General features: G+C 48.5%; 1 protein-coding gene across 1 annotated transcript in view; it reads right to left on the bottom strand.

Moving 5' to 3' along the window:
* Positions 1 to 17,813, bottom strand: part of YY1 (YY1 transcription factor) — a 44,042-nt gene extending 26,229 nt beyond the window's left edge. The window contains exon 1 of the mRNA XM_009428472.5: positions 16,720 to 17,813. Within this exon, the coding sequence (XP_009426747.2) occupies positions 16,720 to 17,398 (679 nt within the window). The 5' untranslated portion in view covers positions 17,399 to 17,813. The remainder of the gene's footprint in view (positions 1 to 16,719) is intronic.
* Between the last annotated feature and the right edge of the window lie 1,153 nt (positions 17,814 to 18,966).

The raw sequence follows: 18,966 nt of genomic DNA, 5'->3' as shown, positions 1-18,966 counted from the left end.
GAATTTGCCTATTTCAGGTACCTCATACCAGTTGAATCATACAGTATTTGCCATCCATGCCTGGTTTATTTCACTAAGCATAATGTTTTTAAGACCCACCTGTTGTAACATATAACAACATTCCATTCCTCTTCATGGCTGAATAATATTCTGTACATACATACCATTTTGTCCATCTGTTAATGGATGGAGAAATAAACATGGCTAGATAATTAATCAGATGGGTTGGGGAGGAACAGGGATGCCAAGTATGCCACCTGAGTTTCTTGCTTCTAATTTTTAGAAGATGGTGGTGTCATTTGCTGAGATGGAGGACAAGAGTGGGAAAGAGATGATGTGCAGAAGATTTAGAGTTCCTCTTTGGTTTGAGGTATCTGTGCAAAATCTAATGGGCAGACCTCAAAAAGGCAACTAAATATGCATGTATAGGGGATAAGAAACCTAGGTCAGAGAGAATTATATCGTAATCTGTGAGAATCACTGGCATATAGATTTTTGTGTGTGTGTGTGACAGGGTCTGGCTCTGTTGACCAGACTAGAGTGATCATAGTCTGCATGATCATAGCTCACTGCAGCCTCGAACTCCTGGACTCAAGTGACCCTCCTGCTGCAACCTCCCAAGTAGGTGGGACTACAGGCCCACAATACCATGCCTGACTCAGACTGCATTGAAAGCCCCAGAAAGACATTTTAAGATTATCTACTGAAAAAGAATACAGTCAGAGAGGAGAAGGATTAGAATCAAAACCTGAACAATTCTAATATTAAGAGAATGAGGAAGACTTTGCAAAGGAGACTGAAGAGAGATGTCCACAAGTAGGGAGACAACTAGCTCTGTCTAAAGAAAACTGTACTCAGTGACGTATCAAGTGCCAAGTGGCATACAGCAAAAGCAGTTTGCCCTAAGCACAGACAAGAGAGGCTGCATGGTCTGTACATAATTTTAAAACCATAATAAAACTGGCTGAAAATAAGTGTACTCTTGATCATTACCACATTCCACACTTATTTATTTATTTTTCCTGAGATGGAGTCTCGCTCTGTCCCCCCCAGGTTGGAGTGCAGTGGTGCAATGTTGGCTCACCGCAACCTCTGCCTCCCTGGTTCAAGTGATTCTCCTGTCTCAGCCTTCCAAGTAGCTGGGATCACAGGGGCACACCACCACGCTCAGCTATTTTTTGTATTTTTAGCAGAGATGGGGTTTCACCATGTTGGCCAGGCTGGTCTCTAACTCCTGATCTCAGGTGATCCGCCCACCTCAGCCTCCCAAACTGCTGGGATTACAGGCATGAGCCACCGTGCCCGGCCCTCCCACACTTTCAAATAATATCAGTTTCTTGCCTTAAAATAAAAAATATTTTGTTGGTCTAAGTTTGAAATAATTTTTGTGGTTATTGTATATTCTCATAAGATACAGATTTAAGACACACGTTATCACATTTATGACTTATTCCTTAAAAAACAGTGTTTCCTACAAGGAAGATAACTAGAACTCTCCAAAGACCACTGCACAGAAATTGTGAACAAGAAAATATAAGAAAATAGGCTGGCTGGGCACAGTGGCTCACATCTGTAATCCTAGCACTTTGGGAGGCCAAGGTGGGTGGATCACGAGGTCAGTAGTTTGAGACCAGCCTGGCCAACATAGTGAAATCCCGTCACTACTAAAAATACCAAAAAAAAAAAAAAAAAAAAAAAAAATTAGCTGGGCGTGGTGGCGGGCGCTTGTAATCCCAGCTAACTTGGGAGGCTGAGGCAGGAGAATTGCTTGAACCCGGGAGGCGGAGGTTGCAGTGAGCCAAGATCACACCACTGCACTCTAGCCCGGGCGACACTGTGAGACTTCGACTCAAAAAAAAAAAAAAAAAAAAAAAAAAAAGAATAAAATAGGCTAGGTATGGTGGCTCACACCTGTAATCTTAGCACTTTGGGAGGCCAAGGTGGGCTGATCACCTAAGGTCAGGAGTTCGAGACCAGCCCGGCCAACATGGCAAAAATCCATCTTGACTAAAAATACAAAATTTAGCAGGTGTGGTGGCGTGTGCCTTTAATCCCAGCCACTCGGGAGACTGAGGCGAAAGAACCGCTTGAACCTGGGAGGTAGAGTTTGCAGTAAGCTGAAATTGCGCCACTGCACTCCAGCCTGGGCGACAGAGTAAGACTCCGTCGAAAAGAAAAGAGAAAAGAGAAAAGAAACATATAGGAAAAAGCTGCAAAAAGACTTCTAGAGAAATGACAAAAGACACTGGCTTTTGTTGCCAGAAGAAATCAAGAGGACAATATTTGACCTGCCTCATTTTCACAAGCTGGACACACAATAAAGCAATACATTAAATAATGTCAATATTTGCTATCATTTGGCCATTTTGCTAATTTTTGCAAAAAGAAAATCAGAAGTTTTTACCAAATAGAATAGAAATTTATGATGCTGTAAAAGAAGCTAGTAATTTTTATTTATTACATTACAGGCCATATGTACATATGTTTCTTTCTTTGTTCAAAAAAATATCTTGGCCACGTGTGGTGGCTCACGCCTATAATCCCAGCACTTTGAGAGGCCGAGGCGGGTGGATCACCTGAGGTCAGGAGTTCGAGACCAGCCTGGCCAACATGGTGAAACCCCATCTCTAGCAAAAATATAAAAAAAAAAAAAGATTATAGGTGTGGTAGCGGGCACCTGTAATCTCAGCTACTGGGAAGGCAAGGCAGGAGAACTGCTAAAACCCAGGAGGCAGAGGTTGCAGTGAGCTGAGATCATGCCATTGCACTCCACCCTGAGCTGACAACAGTGAGACTCCATCTCAAAAAAAGAAAATTATAAAAAATAATAATAAAAATCTTTGTTAAAAAGTATTAACCCTGGCCCAGCGCAGTGGCTCATGCCTGAATCCCAGTACTTTGGGAGGCTGAGGTGGGCGGATCACCCGAGGCCAGGAGTTCAAGATTACCCTGGTTGGCTGGGTACACTGGCTCACGCCTATAATCCCAGCACTTTGGGAGGCTGAGGCAGGCTGGTCACCTGAGGTAAGGTGAAACTCCATCAATACTAAAAATACAAAAATTAGTTGGGCATGGTGGCACATACCTGTAATCCCTGCTATTCGGGTGGCTGAGGTGGGAGAATAGCTTGAACCTGAGAGGCAGAGGTTGCAGTGAGCCGAGATCACGCCACTGCACTCCAGGCTGGGCAACAGAGCGAGACTCTGTCTCAAAAAATAAAAAAGACTAGCCTGGCTAACACGGCAAAACTCCATTGCTACTAAAAATACTATTCCCTTCATAATTACTACTGAAAAAGATTTGCTACATAGAGGAGAGTGTTTACTGATCCACTTTGAATGTCAAATTATGCTATGAATGTTACTGATTTCTATTGACTAGCGATGGGGTAATATCAAATGTACATCTAGGTAAAACATGTTCAGGAAGCAAAGTATCTAAATCTGCTTTAAAAATTGTTTGGAGACACTATAGGTCATTAAAAAATTGTTGTATGTCTATTCCTTGCTGGAGTTTCCCTTGAGGACAGGATATTTTATTGTTTCACAGGACATAGTTAACCCCATTAGAAGTTTCTATGGGTTTCTTTCTTTCTTTTCCTTTGAGACAGGGTCTCACTCTGTTGTCCAGGCTGGAGTGCAGTGGCACTATCACTGCTCAATGCAGCCTCAACCTCCCTGGCTCAAGTGATCCTCCAGCAACCCCACTCCACCAGTAGTTGAGACCACAGGTGCACCACACCACCACACCCAGTTGATTTTTTTTTTTCCTGGTAGAGATGGGGGTCTCACTATGTTGCCCAGGCTAGTCTTGAACTCCTGGGCTCAAGTGATCCTCCTGCCTTGGCCTCCCAAATCCCTGGGGTTAGAGGTGTGAGCCACCATGCCTGGCCTGCAATGGGTTTCTTTAACCAATATAACTTAAGTTTACAATTGCTAATTACCAGAACACAAGTGGGCAAGGCCAATTAAAGCCAAATCTCAGAATTCCTATTTGGAAAAAGCTGAGAATACAGTCATTGATTCAAAGGGGGTAAGGTGATGTGGGCAACCATCATGTTAGGAACTTCTACCCAAAACTGTCAATTAGGTGACTACAATGCTCACTAACACTCTGGCTAAATGCAATGACCTAAAACAACTAGACCAAGACTAACTTGGCCTAAGATAGAATGTGTGGAAAAACAAAATCTAGCCAACACTAGTCATATATGTGGAAGGACAATTAACTCACATTTAAAAGTTTCTATTTCTGCATATGGTACTATTCAGAAGGTTAAAGGTATTGTATAAATAAGCCGCTGGCCCATCCCAATCTCCCAGCTGCTCAGTGTTCTTCTATGTTACCAAAGCAATAATCACTCCAAGTCTAGTTTGAGGAGCAAAGCAAAAGACTGAGTTTGTAGACTCCAATTTCCAGTCAAAAAGATATAATTAAGGAACTAAATAAATGGAAAGGCTAGAAGCACTCTACAAGTCCAGAGAAGTAAAAAGATGGAGTCTCACCTGCCCTCCACGCTCCAAGCAAAGTGGTTTTCTCAGTGTCTAGTAAAAGGTACTCAATACAATTTACCCTCTTGCCTTCCTCTCATGACCTACCCTAAGCCCAGTCCACTCTCCAAAACCCAAATTAAGATCTCTTCCCTTCAAGAAGCCATTCATTCCTGTCACTCCAGCCTCTACTCTTAACCTTGCCTGGTTTCCTCATTTACTAAACAATGAGGCCAGGCACAGGAGTTCACACCTGTAATCCCAGCACTTTGGGAGGCCGAGGCAGGAGGATCTCTTGAGGCCAGGAATTAGAGACCAGCCTGAGCAACAAAGAGAAAACCCTGCCTCTACAAAGAAATAAAGAGAAGAAAGAGAAGCAAAGGGAGGGGAGGGGAGGAAGGGACAAAGGGAGGGAGGGAGGAAGGATACCACTGATCTTATAAGGCTAAAACAAGGTAACATGTTAAATGCCAACCATCATGTCTGGGAAATTGAGTAGTGTGCAAAAAAAGCCCTTTATTCCACTTCCCCCCTCTCCTAGGTTTAAGGGGGAACAGTAGTAGGTCTTGTGCCTTGCACATAACAGGGACTTGCCAAGTTCCTGCAGAATGAAGTATACAGGTGATGCTAGCACATGTATTAGTTTCCTATTACCACTGTAACAAACTACCACCAATTTGGTGGTTTGAAACAACAGGAATTTATTCTCTTATAGTTCTAGAGGCCAGCAGTGAGAATCAGTTTCAGAGCTATAAAGTCGTTGTGTGGGTTCCTTCTGGCAGCTTCAGTGGAGAATCTGGTCCCTCACATATTCTAGCTTCTGAAGGCTGCCTACATTCCTTGACCCCTTCTCTTCACTGGACTCCAACCTCTCACACCTCTCCTACTTCCTCTTTGGCAGTCAATCTCCCACCGCCTTCCTGTGAATACAAGGACACTTGTGTGATTACATTTGGTACCCACCTGGATAAACCAGGCTACTCTCCCTATTCCAAGAGCCCTGGTTTAATCACACTTGCAAATAAGGTTAACACCCACAGGTTCCAAGAATTAGGATCTGGCTATATTGGGAGTCATTATTCAGTCAACCAGTCAACCAGTTAGTCAATATGTTAATCAGAAAAATCAAAGGCCTTATATATTATTTCTCTCTCTCTCTTTTCATTTGAGACAGAATCTCATTATGTCATCCAGGCTGGAGTGGAGCTCACTGCAGCCTTGACCTCCTGGGCTCAGGTGATTCTCCCACGTCAGCCTCCTGGGTAGCTGGGGCTACAAAAGCACATGCCACCATGCCTGGCTTTTTTTTTTTTTTTAATTTTCTGTGGAGACAAGGTCTCACTATGTTGCCCAGGTTGGTCTCAAACTCCTGGCCTCAGATCCTCCCACCTCAGTCTCCAAAAGTGCACCATGCCCAGCCACGTTCCTTAATACATTTTTTAGGCATCTCTAAGACAGCACTGTGAAATTTGTCACATTGGCTGAAAAATGCCAGTACTACCACTCAGTGGTCCCCCTCATACACAAAGGAATTCATTCCTAAGAAACATTTTATCTCCTCAGAATTAATATCAGATGAAGGTAGTATAAGTTCCTTTTTTTTTAATTTTGACTGCCAGTAACCTCATTAGGGTTGATGGTAATTTTTCCTGTGATCCCAATTTTCTATATTCACCTTCACCAACTGAGATATTTACCTATGTATGTATGCATGTATATGTTTGGCTAGATTTTGTTTCTCCACACCTTCTATCTTAGGCCACTCCAGGTTACTTCTGGCAAAAAAAGACAAAAAAGAGTCACCGCTGCCATCACCCAACCTTTCACTGAAACAGGGGAGAGCTAAACATTTGCGATTCACTGCTTAGCAACAGGCAAAAATCAGACATAGGTTGTTTCCCAGTTTTTCCCACTAATAAAGACCTTAAGAAAGGATACTATCCTTTATTAAGTACCTGTCTCATTCTGGCAACTGTCACATTTCTCAATCCAAACAATATCTTTAAGGTATTAAACCCTATGTTTTTGGCTGAAGAAACTGACCTCAGAAATGACAAGCAATGTATCTAAAGAGCAGTAAGTAGGCCGGGTGCAGTGGCTCACGCCTGTAATCCCAGCACTTTGGAAGGCTGAGGCGGGCAGATCACCTGAGGTCGGGAGTTCGAGACCAGCCTGACCAACATGCAGAAACCCCATCTCTACTAAAAATACAAAATTAGCCAGGTGTGGTGGCAGGCACCTGCAGTCCCAGCTACTCAGGAACCTGAAGTAGGAGAATTGCTTGAACCTGGGAGGCGGAGGTTGCAGTGAGCTGAGATCATGCCACTGCACTCCAGTCTGGGCGACAGAGCAAGACTCTGTCTCAAAAACAAAAAACAAAAAAAAACGGTAAGTAGCAAATCTGAGATTTGAATTGAGAATTGACTCTAAAAGCCCATGCTGCTTCTAAAACAGAACCTTCTGCACCTTCTCTCTATCCCTAATACTTCTTTTCCACCTATACAGGAATAGACCAAAATAGTATTTTGGTATAAGCCCTGATTCTGCCTTACAGCACAAATTCCAGCCATTCATTCACTCAATATTCAAAGTTCAATACTCTCCTGAAAAGACAGGTCCTGACACCAACAGAACAGCTTCTTGCACAGCAATGGCAGCCCCTTTCCCTGACTCACAGATCTTCTATTTGAGAAGGGGAATTAATTTACACAAGAAAGCCAGGCACGGTGTCTCACGCCTGTAATCCCAGAACTTTGGAGGCTGAGGCAGGCAGATCACTTGAGGTGAGGAGTTCAAGACCAGCCTGGCCAACATGGTGAAACTCCATCTCTACTAAAAGTAGAGTAGAGTAAAAGTAAAGTAAAAATTAGCTGGGTGTAGTAGTGCAAGTCTGTAATCCCAGTTACTCAGGAGGCTGAGGCAGAAGAATCGCTTGAACCCAGGAGGTGAAGGTTGCAGGTGAGCCGAGATCTTGCCACTGCACTCCAGCCTGGGCAACAGAGCAAAACTCTGTCTCCCAAAAATAAAAAATAAAAAAAATAAATTACAGGAGAAAGAGTCCATCACAAACAACCATTTATATTGCTTTAATGCTAAACCACATTTGAAACCACTGTGTAAAACCAAAGTAACTGAATGGCTATTAAGAATTTTACTTGGCTGGGCGTGATGGCTAACGCCTGTAATCCTAGCACTTTGGGAAACCAAGGCGGGCCGATCATGAGGTCAGGAGATCAAGACCATCCTGGCTAACACGGTGAAACCCGTCTCTACTAAAAATACAAAAAAATTAGCCAGGTATGGTGGTGGGCGCCTGTAGTCCCAGCTACTCGGGAGGCTGAGGAAGGAGAATGGTGTGAACCCGGGAGGCAGAGCTTGCAGTAAGCCGAGATCGCGCCAGTGCACTCCAGCCTGGGTGACAGAGCGAGACACCGTTTCAAAAAAAAAAGAATTTTACTCAAGCTGGGTGGAATGGCACACACCTCTAGTCCCAGCTACTAGGGAGGCTGAGGCCAGAGAACCGCCTGAGCCCAGGAGTTCAAGGCTGTAGCACACAATGATCACACCTGTGAATAGCCAGTGCACTCCAGTCTCAGCAACATAGCAAAAACCCGTCTCAAAAAAATTTTTTTTTCTCAAGAGTTCCTAATATCTCATTTGCCAGGTCATGTTAAAATGGAAGACTCTTGCTTTAAGAAATTGAGTAGGCTGGGTACAGTAGCTCATGCCTATAATCCCAGCACTTTGGGAGGCCAAGGTGGGCGGATCATCAGGTCAGGAGATCGAGACCATCCTGGTTAATACGGTAAAACTCCATCTCTACTAAAAAATACAAAGAAAAAAAATTAGCCAGGCGTGGTGGTGGGTGCCTGTAGTCCCAGCTACCTGGGAGGCTGAGGCAGGAGAATGGTATGAACCTGGGAAGCGGAGCTTGCAGTGAGCCGAGATCGTGCCACTGCACTCCAGCCTGGGTGACAGAGCGAGACTGTCTCAAAAAAAAAAAAAAAAATTAGCCGGGCGTGGTGGTGCACACCTGTAATCCCAGCTACTCAGGAGGCTGAGGCACGAAAATTGTTTGAACTCGGGAGGCAGAGGTTGCAGTGAGCCAGATCAAACCACTGCACTCCAGCCTGGGCAACAGAGTAAGACTCTGTAAAAAAGAAAGAAAGAAAGAAATTGACTATATTGTTCTGTTTGTAAAGGAATAGAATTTCCCGCTATAAAGATTCAAAGTGACTTTAAGGATACCGCTACCCCAACTCATTTTACAAAGATCTCAAGGTCAGTCCCCTCTAGAGAGGAAATATGATGCTGCTGGCTTTCTGTTCTTGATAATTATTCATGAAGTTAAACAGAATGGAACCTACTGAGAAGATACTTAGAACGAGGAAATGGCTTGGCTCCCCTTACGTGCTGTTATGAAAGTCCATCACACATGAAAAGATGCAAGCCCCCCAACAATCAGCTAACTTCTAACATCTCCCTTGGCTCTTCCTAATACTCTGCAGTAATTACATGAATGTTATCTTCTGCATCCAAGTCATGATTCTGATAACCCTGTCTCTACAAAAAATTAGCCATGCCTGGTGGTGCGTGCCTGTAGTCCCAGCTCTTGGGGCACTGAGGCAGGAGGACTGCTTGAGCCCAGGAGGTCGAGGCTGCAATGAGCTGAGATTGTGCCACTGTACTCCCGACTGGGTGACAAAGTGAGACCCTGTCTCGAAAAAAAAAAAAAAGAAAAAAAGAAAAATTCATTTTTGCTTACTCTTCCTATTGGAAGTAGTAAGAGCACAGAGAGAATAAAAATGGTCACCTGAGCAGATCAAGAGTTAAATAAAAGAATGCAAATACTAAGTAACATTCATTGCAATAACTGCTTTGCTAATATAACCTAAGTTTCCCAGCCTTAAAACAGACTGACCTTGTTAAGCAGGTTTCAAAAACAAAATAGAAATGCCTTTTGTAAATATCCACCTAGGAGTCCGACATGGATGTTTTAAAGAATTTACCCTCTTCCAAAAGCCTATAAAATACTAACTGTAGATAGGACAGGAACCCTGACCTTTTCCTGATACGGATTTTTCTTTTCCCACTAGGGGGAGTCAGTTGTTGATGGAGGGAGGGAAAAGGCAAGGTTAATAACCCGGAGTGGAGAGTCTGACAGCACAAGAGGCTTTATTAGGAAGCTAAACCTTTCAGAGCTACCAGATCAGGATTCGAGATCTATGACTTAGGCTACCCTATGTAGGTCATGGGGGTGAAGTGATTACTTTGGAGGGCTTTTTGAGCTTAGCTCCATGGAAATTCATGTTTATAGCATCTCTAGTTAGTGATAAACAGCGCAGTTTCTACTGGGGAGGGAGGGTGTGAAAAACCCACAGAGGAATGGCAAACGGTCATGACTAGTGATTTTTGGCAAACCTGCATCTTCTGAACTTATAAAATTGGGAAAAATTCAATGCATTTCAACTTCCTTGCATTTACTGATTTTGTATCGATGGTTTTCTGGTCTTACAGGTTTTGCTTAATCCAGCACAAGCCGCTTCTCTATTCAGTGTAACAGAATAATAATTATTATTTTTGCCTCTCCTTCAGCAGTTTAATTTGTCTCCTCTCAGAAGGTCACAGCTCAGGTGGGGTCTCACCACCCCACATCCCAACAAGGTCCAAACAAGGGTTCTCTACCTGGAGCATGAGGCCAACCTGGGCACACCAGGGGAGGGACCATCGACTCCTAGGCGTGAAGGAGGTGCCACTCAGCTGCCAGCACTTTGAGAAGGCACATGTCCCCCGCAACCCAAGCTGTACTGACTGGCACGGGACAGAATGGGGGGGACACTGGCCCTGCACCTGTGCTATCCTCATTAGCCATGGGCAGGCAGTATGCACATGATGGCCTCGCCTCACAAAACCCATGTATGGAAATGGAAACGGGGTGGGGGTGACCATGGACATGCTGGCTTGTTCCCAGGGTTCAGGCATCTATGTGGCAGTTTATGCACATGGCAATGCAACTTCTGCTCCGAATTAAAATATCAACAGCCTTAGAGAGGGTCACAGTTTCTCACCACCTGAAATCTCAAGATTTTAAAATCACCTAAATTTCTCTCTGAACTAAATGTTTTAAATTCTCAGTTTTTATCATTATCTTCCCTATTAAATGCAATGGTTAAGTGGCTTAGTTTATAATTAACTAAGTTATAAAACAGTTACTCCTGGCTGGGCACGGTGGCTCATGTCTGTAATCCCAGCACTTTGGGAGGCTGGGGTGGGTGGATCACCTGAAGTCAGGAGTTTGAGACCAGCCTGGCCAACATGGAGAAACCCAGACTCTATTAAAAATACAAAAATTAGCCGGGCATGGTGGCACGCGTCTGTAATCCCAGTTACTCGGGAGGCTGAGGCAGGAGAATGTCGTGAACCCAGGAGGTGGAGCTTGCAGTGAGCCGAGATCGCGCCACTGCACTCCAGCCTGGGCAACAAAGCGAGACTCCGTTTCAAAAAAAACCCAAAAAACCCCACAATAACTGTTACTCCTATGTAACAGCATTAATATCTAGGGAAAAAATATATAGTACTGTGCCCCAATCTATCAACACTGAAATGTTTATTAATCATATATAGTGAAAAAGGCCAAAGTAAACACTGGCATTAAAGCAATTGATTAAGATTATTCAAAACATAGTTGAAGCTGGGTGTCTGTAGTCCCAGTTACTCAGGAATTTGAGGCAGGAAGATACTCTGAACCCAGGAATTCAAGGCCAGCCTAGGCAACAAGGCAAGACCCCATCTCTAATTTAAAAAGCAACAACTAAAAAACTCCAGATGCACAGAGTTCTCTGACACACTAAACAGTTAAGCATATTCAGGTTAAATACAGAAGAAACTGGACGGGCGCAGTGGCTCACGCCTGTAATCCCAGCACTTTGGGAGGCTGAGGCAGGCGGATCACGAGGTCAGGAGATCGAGACCATCCTGGCTAACATGGTGAAACCCCATCTCTACTAAAAATACAAAAAATTAGCCGGGCGTGGCAGCAGGCGCCTGTAGTCCCAGCTACTCTGGAGGCTGAGGCAGAAGAATGGTGTGAACCCGGGAGGTGGAGCTTGCAGTGAGCCGAGATCGTGCCACTGCACTCTAGCCTGGGTGACAGAGCGAGATTCTGTCTCAAAAAAAAAAAGAAATAAAAAATAAATAAATAAAAATAAATACAGAAGAAACTAAACATGTGTATGACAATTAAAAATTTAGGAAAAAATAAAGAGGTCAGGCACAGTGGCTCACACCCATAATCCCATCACTCTGGAAGGCTGAGGAAGGAGGATTGCTGGAGCCCAGGAGTTTGACACCAGCCTGGGCAACATAAGGAGATCCCATGCCTAAAAAATTAAAACATTAGCCTGTGGTCCCAGCTGCTTGGAAGGCTGAGGTGGGAGGATCGCTTCAGCCCGGGAGGTTAAGGCTGCCGTGAGCCGTGACTGTCTCACTACACTCTAGCCTGGGTGACAGAATGAGACCCTGCCTCAAAAAAAAAAAGTAAGGGGTGGGGGGGGGGGGGGCGGGCAGGTTGGTAATCCCAACACTTTGGGAGGCCGAGGTGGGTGAATCACCTGAGATCAGGAGTTCAAGACAAGCCTGGGCAACATGGCGAAACTTCGTCTCTACCAAAAATACAACAAAATTAGCCAGGCATGGTGGCACGTGCTACTCGGAAGGTGGAGGTTGCAGTGAGCCGAGATCTCACACTGCACTCAAACCTGGGTGCCAGAGTGAGACCCCCGTCTCAAAAAAAAAAAAAAAAAAAAAAAAAAAAGTAAAAAAGGAAAAAAAAAAGCCAATCTCTAAGGATCCTATAAGGCCTAAAACTACTAAAAAACTGTTAGATTCCTATACTGATATTACATTCAAAAGATGCCCACCAGAGTGCTCTTACTGTGGGAAATTAAAGGAACATGGCATGTGTGCAAAAGAAATCCATTTGGTTTCCAGAAATATGATGACTCCCACTAATTTTTTTTTTTTTTTTTTTTTTTTTTGGAGACGGAGTCTTGCTCTGTCGCCCAGGCTGGAGTGCAGTGGTGCTATCTTAGCTAACGGCAAGCTCTGCCTCCTGTGTTCACGCCATTCTCCTGCCTCAGCCTCCTGAGTAGCTGGCACTACAGGCACCCGCCACAGCGCCCGGCTAATTTCTTTTCGTATTTTTAGTAGAGACAGGGTTTTACCGTGTTAGGCAGGATGGTCTCGATCTCCTGACCTCGTGACCCACCCGCCTCGGCCTCCCAAAGTGCTGGGATTACAGGCGTCAGCCACCGCGCCCGGCCAATTTTTTTTTTTTTTTTTTTTTTTGACAGTGTCTCACTGTCACCTAGGCTGGAGTACAGTGGTGTAATCACCGCTGACTTGCAGCCTCGATTTCCCAGGCTCAGGCGATCCTCCCACCTCAATCTACCAAGTAGCTGAGAGTGACTACAGGCATGTGCTACCATGACTGGCTAATTTTTGTGGGTTTTTTTGTTTTTTTGCAGAGACGGGGTCTTACTATATTGCCAAGGTTCATCTCGAACTCCTGGGCTCAAGCGATCCTCCTGCCTTGGCCTCCCAAAGTTCTGGGACTACAGGTGTGAGCCACTGCACCCAGCCTGATCTTTTTGCTTTTTAAACCAAGAGGGTCTAAGAAGTAACTAGACCCTCGGGGAATACCCTGTATGTACAACTATTTTTATAAGGACTTCAAGTAACTCAGCTTCGGGCTTATGCAAAACTGTTACTTCACAGTTCATTCCAAACTAAGGGGCTATTTTAGTGAAACTAAAGTGTAGTTAAAACCTTCATGCCTAGGATCAAATGAGATCAAGTACACGAAAGCAGTAATGCTGCCCACCGTGCTCAACCCATATGTACACATACATACAGATTTACCCAACAATTAACCCACTTTCATTTCTCCACTTGTTATGGAATTATACTGAGTATATCACGTCATTTCAGTTCTGAAGATGAAATCACTTTCAGAATTTGAACTTGGGAAATGCAGAGTTATCCATAAGCTCTTTAGCTTCTCTTTAGTAATAATTCCAAATCACAAGGAAAAGTAAGGGGGATAGTTTACCACAAAACACATGTCCGAGAAAGAGGCCATCCTATGTCACTGCCATCAAATATTTACAACTACCTTTATGCACAGCGTACTCTACCACACTAGCTAGACAACCAGCGCTTTAAAGAAATGGACATTATAGCCAGGGGTGGTGGTGGATGCCTGCAATCCCAGCTACTTGGGAGGCTGAGACATGAGAATCCCTTGAATCCGGGAGGTGAAGGTTGCAGTGAGCCAAGATCGTGACACTGCACTCCAGCCTGGGCAACACAGCAAGACCCTGTCTCAAATTAAAAAAAGAAAAGAAAAGAAAAGAAACGGCCGAGAAAACAACCCCAAACTGTGCCACCTTAAAAGCAGCCACTTGGCTGGGCGCGGTGGCTCACACCTGTAATCCCAGCACTTTGGGAGGCCGAGGCAGGCGGATCACGAGGTCAGGAGATCAAGACCATCCTGGCTAATATGGTGAAACCCTGTCTCTACTAAAAACACAAAAAATTAGCTGGGCGTGGTGGTGGGCGCCTGTAGTCCCAGCTACTCGGGAGGGTGAGGCAGGAGAATGGCGTAAACTCGGGAGGCGGAGCTTGCCATGAGCCGAGATCATGCCACTGCACACCAGCCTGGGCGACAGAGCGAGACTCCATCTCAAAAAAAAAAACAAAAAAAACAACAACAACAAAAAACAAAACAGCCACTTGCACACTTGTAAATGCTCACTTAATTGTAAATTGACTTCCATCAGTCAAGCCCCTCAGACTTTCTCCCCTAACTGGCTGACTCCATACATACCACTTCAGCAAGCAAAGCCGTACACTACCAACTTCTCTGGATGTGGAAAAGTGGACCAGCAATTTGTTAAGATAAAATGCAGATCATGTAAAAATATGTCGGTTTTCTAAATTCCTCTAATTCCACACACTATGAGAAAAAATAAATTTACTTTTGTGGTTAATGTATCTTTACCTAAATATCTAATTTCAAATCGTATTCTGAATTCTGCAAATTCATCAATAACTAAAACCCCCATCCCTTACTCATTGGTATTAACAAAAAAAAATGCCCCGCCCCCCCCCCCCTTTTGAGACAGAGTCTCGCTCTGTCACCCAGGCTGGAGTGTAGTGGTGCAATCTCGGCTCACTGTTAACCTCTGCCTCCTGGGTTCAAGCGATTCTCCTGCCTCAGCCTCCCGAGTAGCTGGGATTACGCGCTCCCGCCATCACGCCTGGCTAATTTTTATATTTTTAGTAGAGACGGGGTTTCACTATGATGGCCAGCTGGTCTCGAACTCCAGACTTCAAGTGATCCGCCGGCCTCAGCCTCCCAAAGTGCTGGGATTACAGGCGTGAGCCACCGCGCCCGGCCAAAACCATGACTTTTAGTTCCAACATGATCAGTATGTAATCTCTTGAGCTACCAAAATACATGGAAATTATCTTTTGATAACCATTAAGTACTAAAGTATTCATGTTTCATTTAAACATAGTTTCTGCTAAACTCAAACTACTATGAATTCTACAAGGCACCCTGGATGCAGGACAGCGCCTGTTAGCACCTTCCTATTAGATTTTGACAGCTCCTAGATCCCTTTGCTCAGGCCTCTTTCAATCACAGATCCACCCAGCTGTAGTTGTCTCATCTTGAGGCTTTCACCAGATACAAACTAGCTTTTTCAGTCCAGCCTTTTCATTTGTTTCATTCATTCCTCCGAATTTTAACGATCTTTTAATACGCAAAGGTCACCATATTTTGAGTCTCCATTCAGTTCTGAGAATTTATGAAGCTTTAAAGTACTTATAGGGAAGAGACTCCACCGCTTATATGGAGTACTAAACGTAATCATCACAGGCATTAGATTAACTACGGTGGCAGGATTATTCTCAGTCTATTTAGTATCTCAGCAATTTAGCTAGGTAGCATATGAATATACTAATAGGATACTGACCTAAAAAACCAGCATTGAATAATTGCCTTTGAAGTAAAAACAGATTTTACACAGGCAGATAAGATCCTTTTGCTCTAGATGGTTTTCAGGCCTTCGTTAAAAGTAGTATTAAAACAGTAAAACAAAACTCAAAAAAACCCGCTTTCTATTATCGTTCTTTTCATGGGGAAAATAGATACCTTTCTACAAAGTAAAAACCATAGAGGCTTAAAATTAAACTACCCGATTTTATTTACCGGCAAATGTCCACAGTTGAGTAAACTAACCCGACCTATTCAGAAGAGCTAAATACTTGAGGGGAGAAAAAAAAAAGCTTTCCCAAAACGTAAGTGACTAAGAATTATTCGCTAACATTCACAGGCCCTTTCCACTAGGTACCGCAGGAAGGCGAAAGGGCCAGGAATTCGCTGGCAACGGCGGTGACAGGCTCCGACTGACGCTCGGAGCCCGCACACGCGAGCCCTACGTGCAGCCCCAAGTCCCGCCCCGCAGCAAACGACGACTTGGGCGAGCGTGACCGCCGGGGCAGGGTCCAGCCCGGCGCTGGGTGGGCGGGGAGCAAGGAGGCCGGAGGCGCCCACGAGTGCCAAGCCCCCTCCTTCTGGAAGGTGCCACCGGGGAGCAGTTGGGAGTCCGGGGAAGTTGGGGGCGGGCGGGGCAAGCGCCCGCGGCGCCCTCCAGCGGCCGATGGGGTAACGGCAGCGCCGGGCGCGGGCGGGGGCGGGGGCGCGCGTCCCTGAGGCAGCAATCCCTGGCCCGCGAGGCTGCGGCGCAGCCCCGCCAACGACCTCCCGCGTCCCGCCCGGCCCGGGGGCGCGCAGCTGCCGCCACAACGGGCCGGCGGGCGCGCCCGTTGATGCGGGCGCGGGGAGCGAGGGCGTCGGGGAGCGAGCGCGCCGGCCCCTCCCCCGGCCGTCTCCGCCCCGCGCGGCGCTTCCCCCTCTCGGAGAAACTACGCCATTGCGGCCTAGCCGGGCGGCGCCGGCCCCTCCCCCCCGCGGCCTGCCGCCATCTTCGCGGCCCGCCGCCCGCCGCCGCCGCCGCGCCCCCGCCGCCGCACGGCCCGCCATCTTTTGGGGCCGCCATACTTGCCCTGGCGAAGAAGATGGCGGCGCCCATCACACACATAAAACATGGCTTCCCTTCAAAACAAAAACATCCCGGGGCCGGGGCGCGCGGCCGGCGCTCACCTGAGGACCACATGGTGACCGAGAACTCGCCCTCCAGGGTCTTGATCTGCACCTGCTTCTGCTCCCACTTCTTGTTGCCCGGGTCGGCGCCGCCGCCGCCCGCCGCGCCGGCCCCGCCGCTGAGGTAACTCTTCTTGCCGCTCTTCTTGCCGCCGCCCTTCTTGACGCGGCCGCCTCCCGACGACGACGAGCCGCCGCCGCCGCTCTTGCCGGCCGCCGCCACGGTGACCAGCGTTTGTTCAATGTAGTCGTCGTCGCCGCCGGCCGGCGCGGGCACCGGGATGAGAATCTGATCCTCGAAGCCGTCCTCGGCGCGCAGCCCGTCCGAGTCGTCGCCGCCCACCACCTCCTCGCGCGTCTGCACCAGGATCACCTCCTGGTGGTGGTGCACCTGGGTCGGGTCGTCGGTGACCAGCGGCTGCAGAGCGATCATGGGCGGGTGGTGGTGGTGGTGATGGTGGTGGTGGTGGTGGCCGGCGTGCCCGTGGCCGCCCCCGCCGCCGTGGTCGCCACCGCCGCCGTCCTCGTCGTCGTCGTCGTCCTCCTCCTCCTCGCCCACCACTGTGGTCTCGATGGTCTCCACAGGGATGGTCTCCACCTCGATCTCGTGCAGCTCCACGATCTCGGCCGGCATCTCCGAGCCGTCCGTGGCGATGTAGAGGGTGTCGCCCGAGGCCATGGCTGAGGGCTCCGCCGCCACGGCCGCGGCGGCCTCGGCTCCTCGGCTGCGGGCGGGCGGGCGAGGAGGCGGCCGGCCGTGGGGAAGGAAGGCAGAGGGAGGAAGGCGGCGAGCGGGCGGGGGGAGAGGGGGCGGGCGGCGGGGGAAGGGGCGGGCGCCGCGCCGGCGGCGGGGCTTCCCCGCCTCCCTCGCCTCGGTGCGCCCGCGCCCGCGCTCGCTCGGCCGCTGCTCGTCTCGGCTCCCCGCCTCGCCTCGCCGCAACCGCCCGCCCTGGCCGCGCCTCCTCCCGCCCTCCGGGTCGGCGCTCCGCTTCCCCCTTCCTCCTGCGCCTCCGCCTCCTTCCACACAAATACCAACTCCTCAACCCGAGCCCAGATCTCGCCGCCGCCGCCACACTCTGCTCGGGCCCGGCCTCGCGAGACTTCCGCGCTGGCCTCAGCCCGCCCCGCCTCGCTGCCACTCGCCCGTTCTCCCTCTCGATTCTCCTCTCGGCCAATCGATCTGTCCGCTGGCCTCCGCGGCCCCGCCCACTCGCCGGGCTCCTCCCGGATTGGGGCCGATGGGACCGGGGGCGGGGCGGCTCGCACGCGCCCTGGCTGGCCCGCGGCGCGTGACGTCAGCGCGCCGCCGCCGCCGCCACCGCCTCCCGCTGCCCGGTGTCGCGCGGCTGCCGCCCTTCGCGGTGCAACAGCCACAAAACCCGCCGCTTCGGGCCGGGGCCGCACTCGGGAACGGGGCGTCGCCGCTGCAGCCGCTGCCTTGGGAGCCGGTGAGCGGTCCGCGCGGCCCCGGGCACCACGGGGGCGGGAGCCTGAGGAGAAGGGAGGGAGGGGCCGGCCGGGCGCGGGGTTGAGGCGGGTGGGCGGCCCGGGGGCCGCGCGGGGAGCGGCTGGCGCGTGTGGGGCGGCCCTGTCGCCCCAATAAAGTCTGCTTTGACGAGAAACGCCTGTGCTTCCTTTTTCGCGTCGGGCGGTGTTTGTTCTTGTCGCCTGGCTTCGGGCGAGCGATGGCCGCGGGGTGGGTGTGGAGGACCGAACGGACAAAATCGGGCGACGCGGGCAGCGTCCGGTATCTCGCCGCGAGCGCCCGGCGGGGTGCGGGGCCGAGCGCGGGGTCGGCGCGAGCTCGGCGGAAGCGCCCGCGGAGCCCCAGGGCCACCGTTGGGAGGATGTCCGTTATTCTTTAGTGACCCGCGGAAACCTGAGACGCAGCCGTTGGGTGCCTGTTTCCCCGTAGATCTTAGAACTACAGGGTCCTGGTGGCTTTCTAAAATTTTCTCCTGAGCTTCCCCTTCTTTGCTCTCCAGTCAGCCATTGTTTCCCTTGCCCACCATTTCCCCCTATTTGTCACTTTCATAGGTGCTCCTTCTTACGCCCACCAGGTTTTGCATTTGTCTCATTTAAAATTCCAAATTTTTTCAGCCGTGTCCTCCATTGTACCTGCAACAGAGCCTAGATTTTTTTTTTTTGTGGCACGGATTAGCGACAAGTTAAACCTTCCTGAATGAGTTATAGTGCAGCGAAGTGTTTCTGCTCTTATCTGTCCTTTTGGTCGACCTGACAGTTTGC

The sequence above is a fragment of the Pan troglodytes genome, chromosome 15, assembly GCF_028858775.2.
Source record: "Pan troglodytes isolate AG18354 chromosome 15, NHGRI_mPanTro3-v2.0_pri, whole genome shotgun sequence".
Taxonomy (NCBI): Eukaryota; Metazoa; Chordata; class Mammalia; order Primates; family Hominidae; genus Pan; species Pan troglodytes.
The sequence above is the reverse complement of the archived record's forward strand: the minus strand, read 5'-3'. Positions and strand labels throughout refer to the sequence as shown.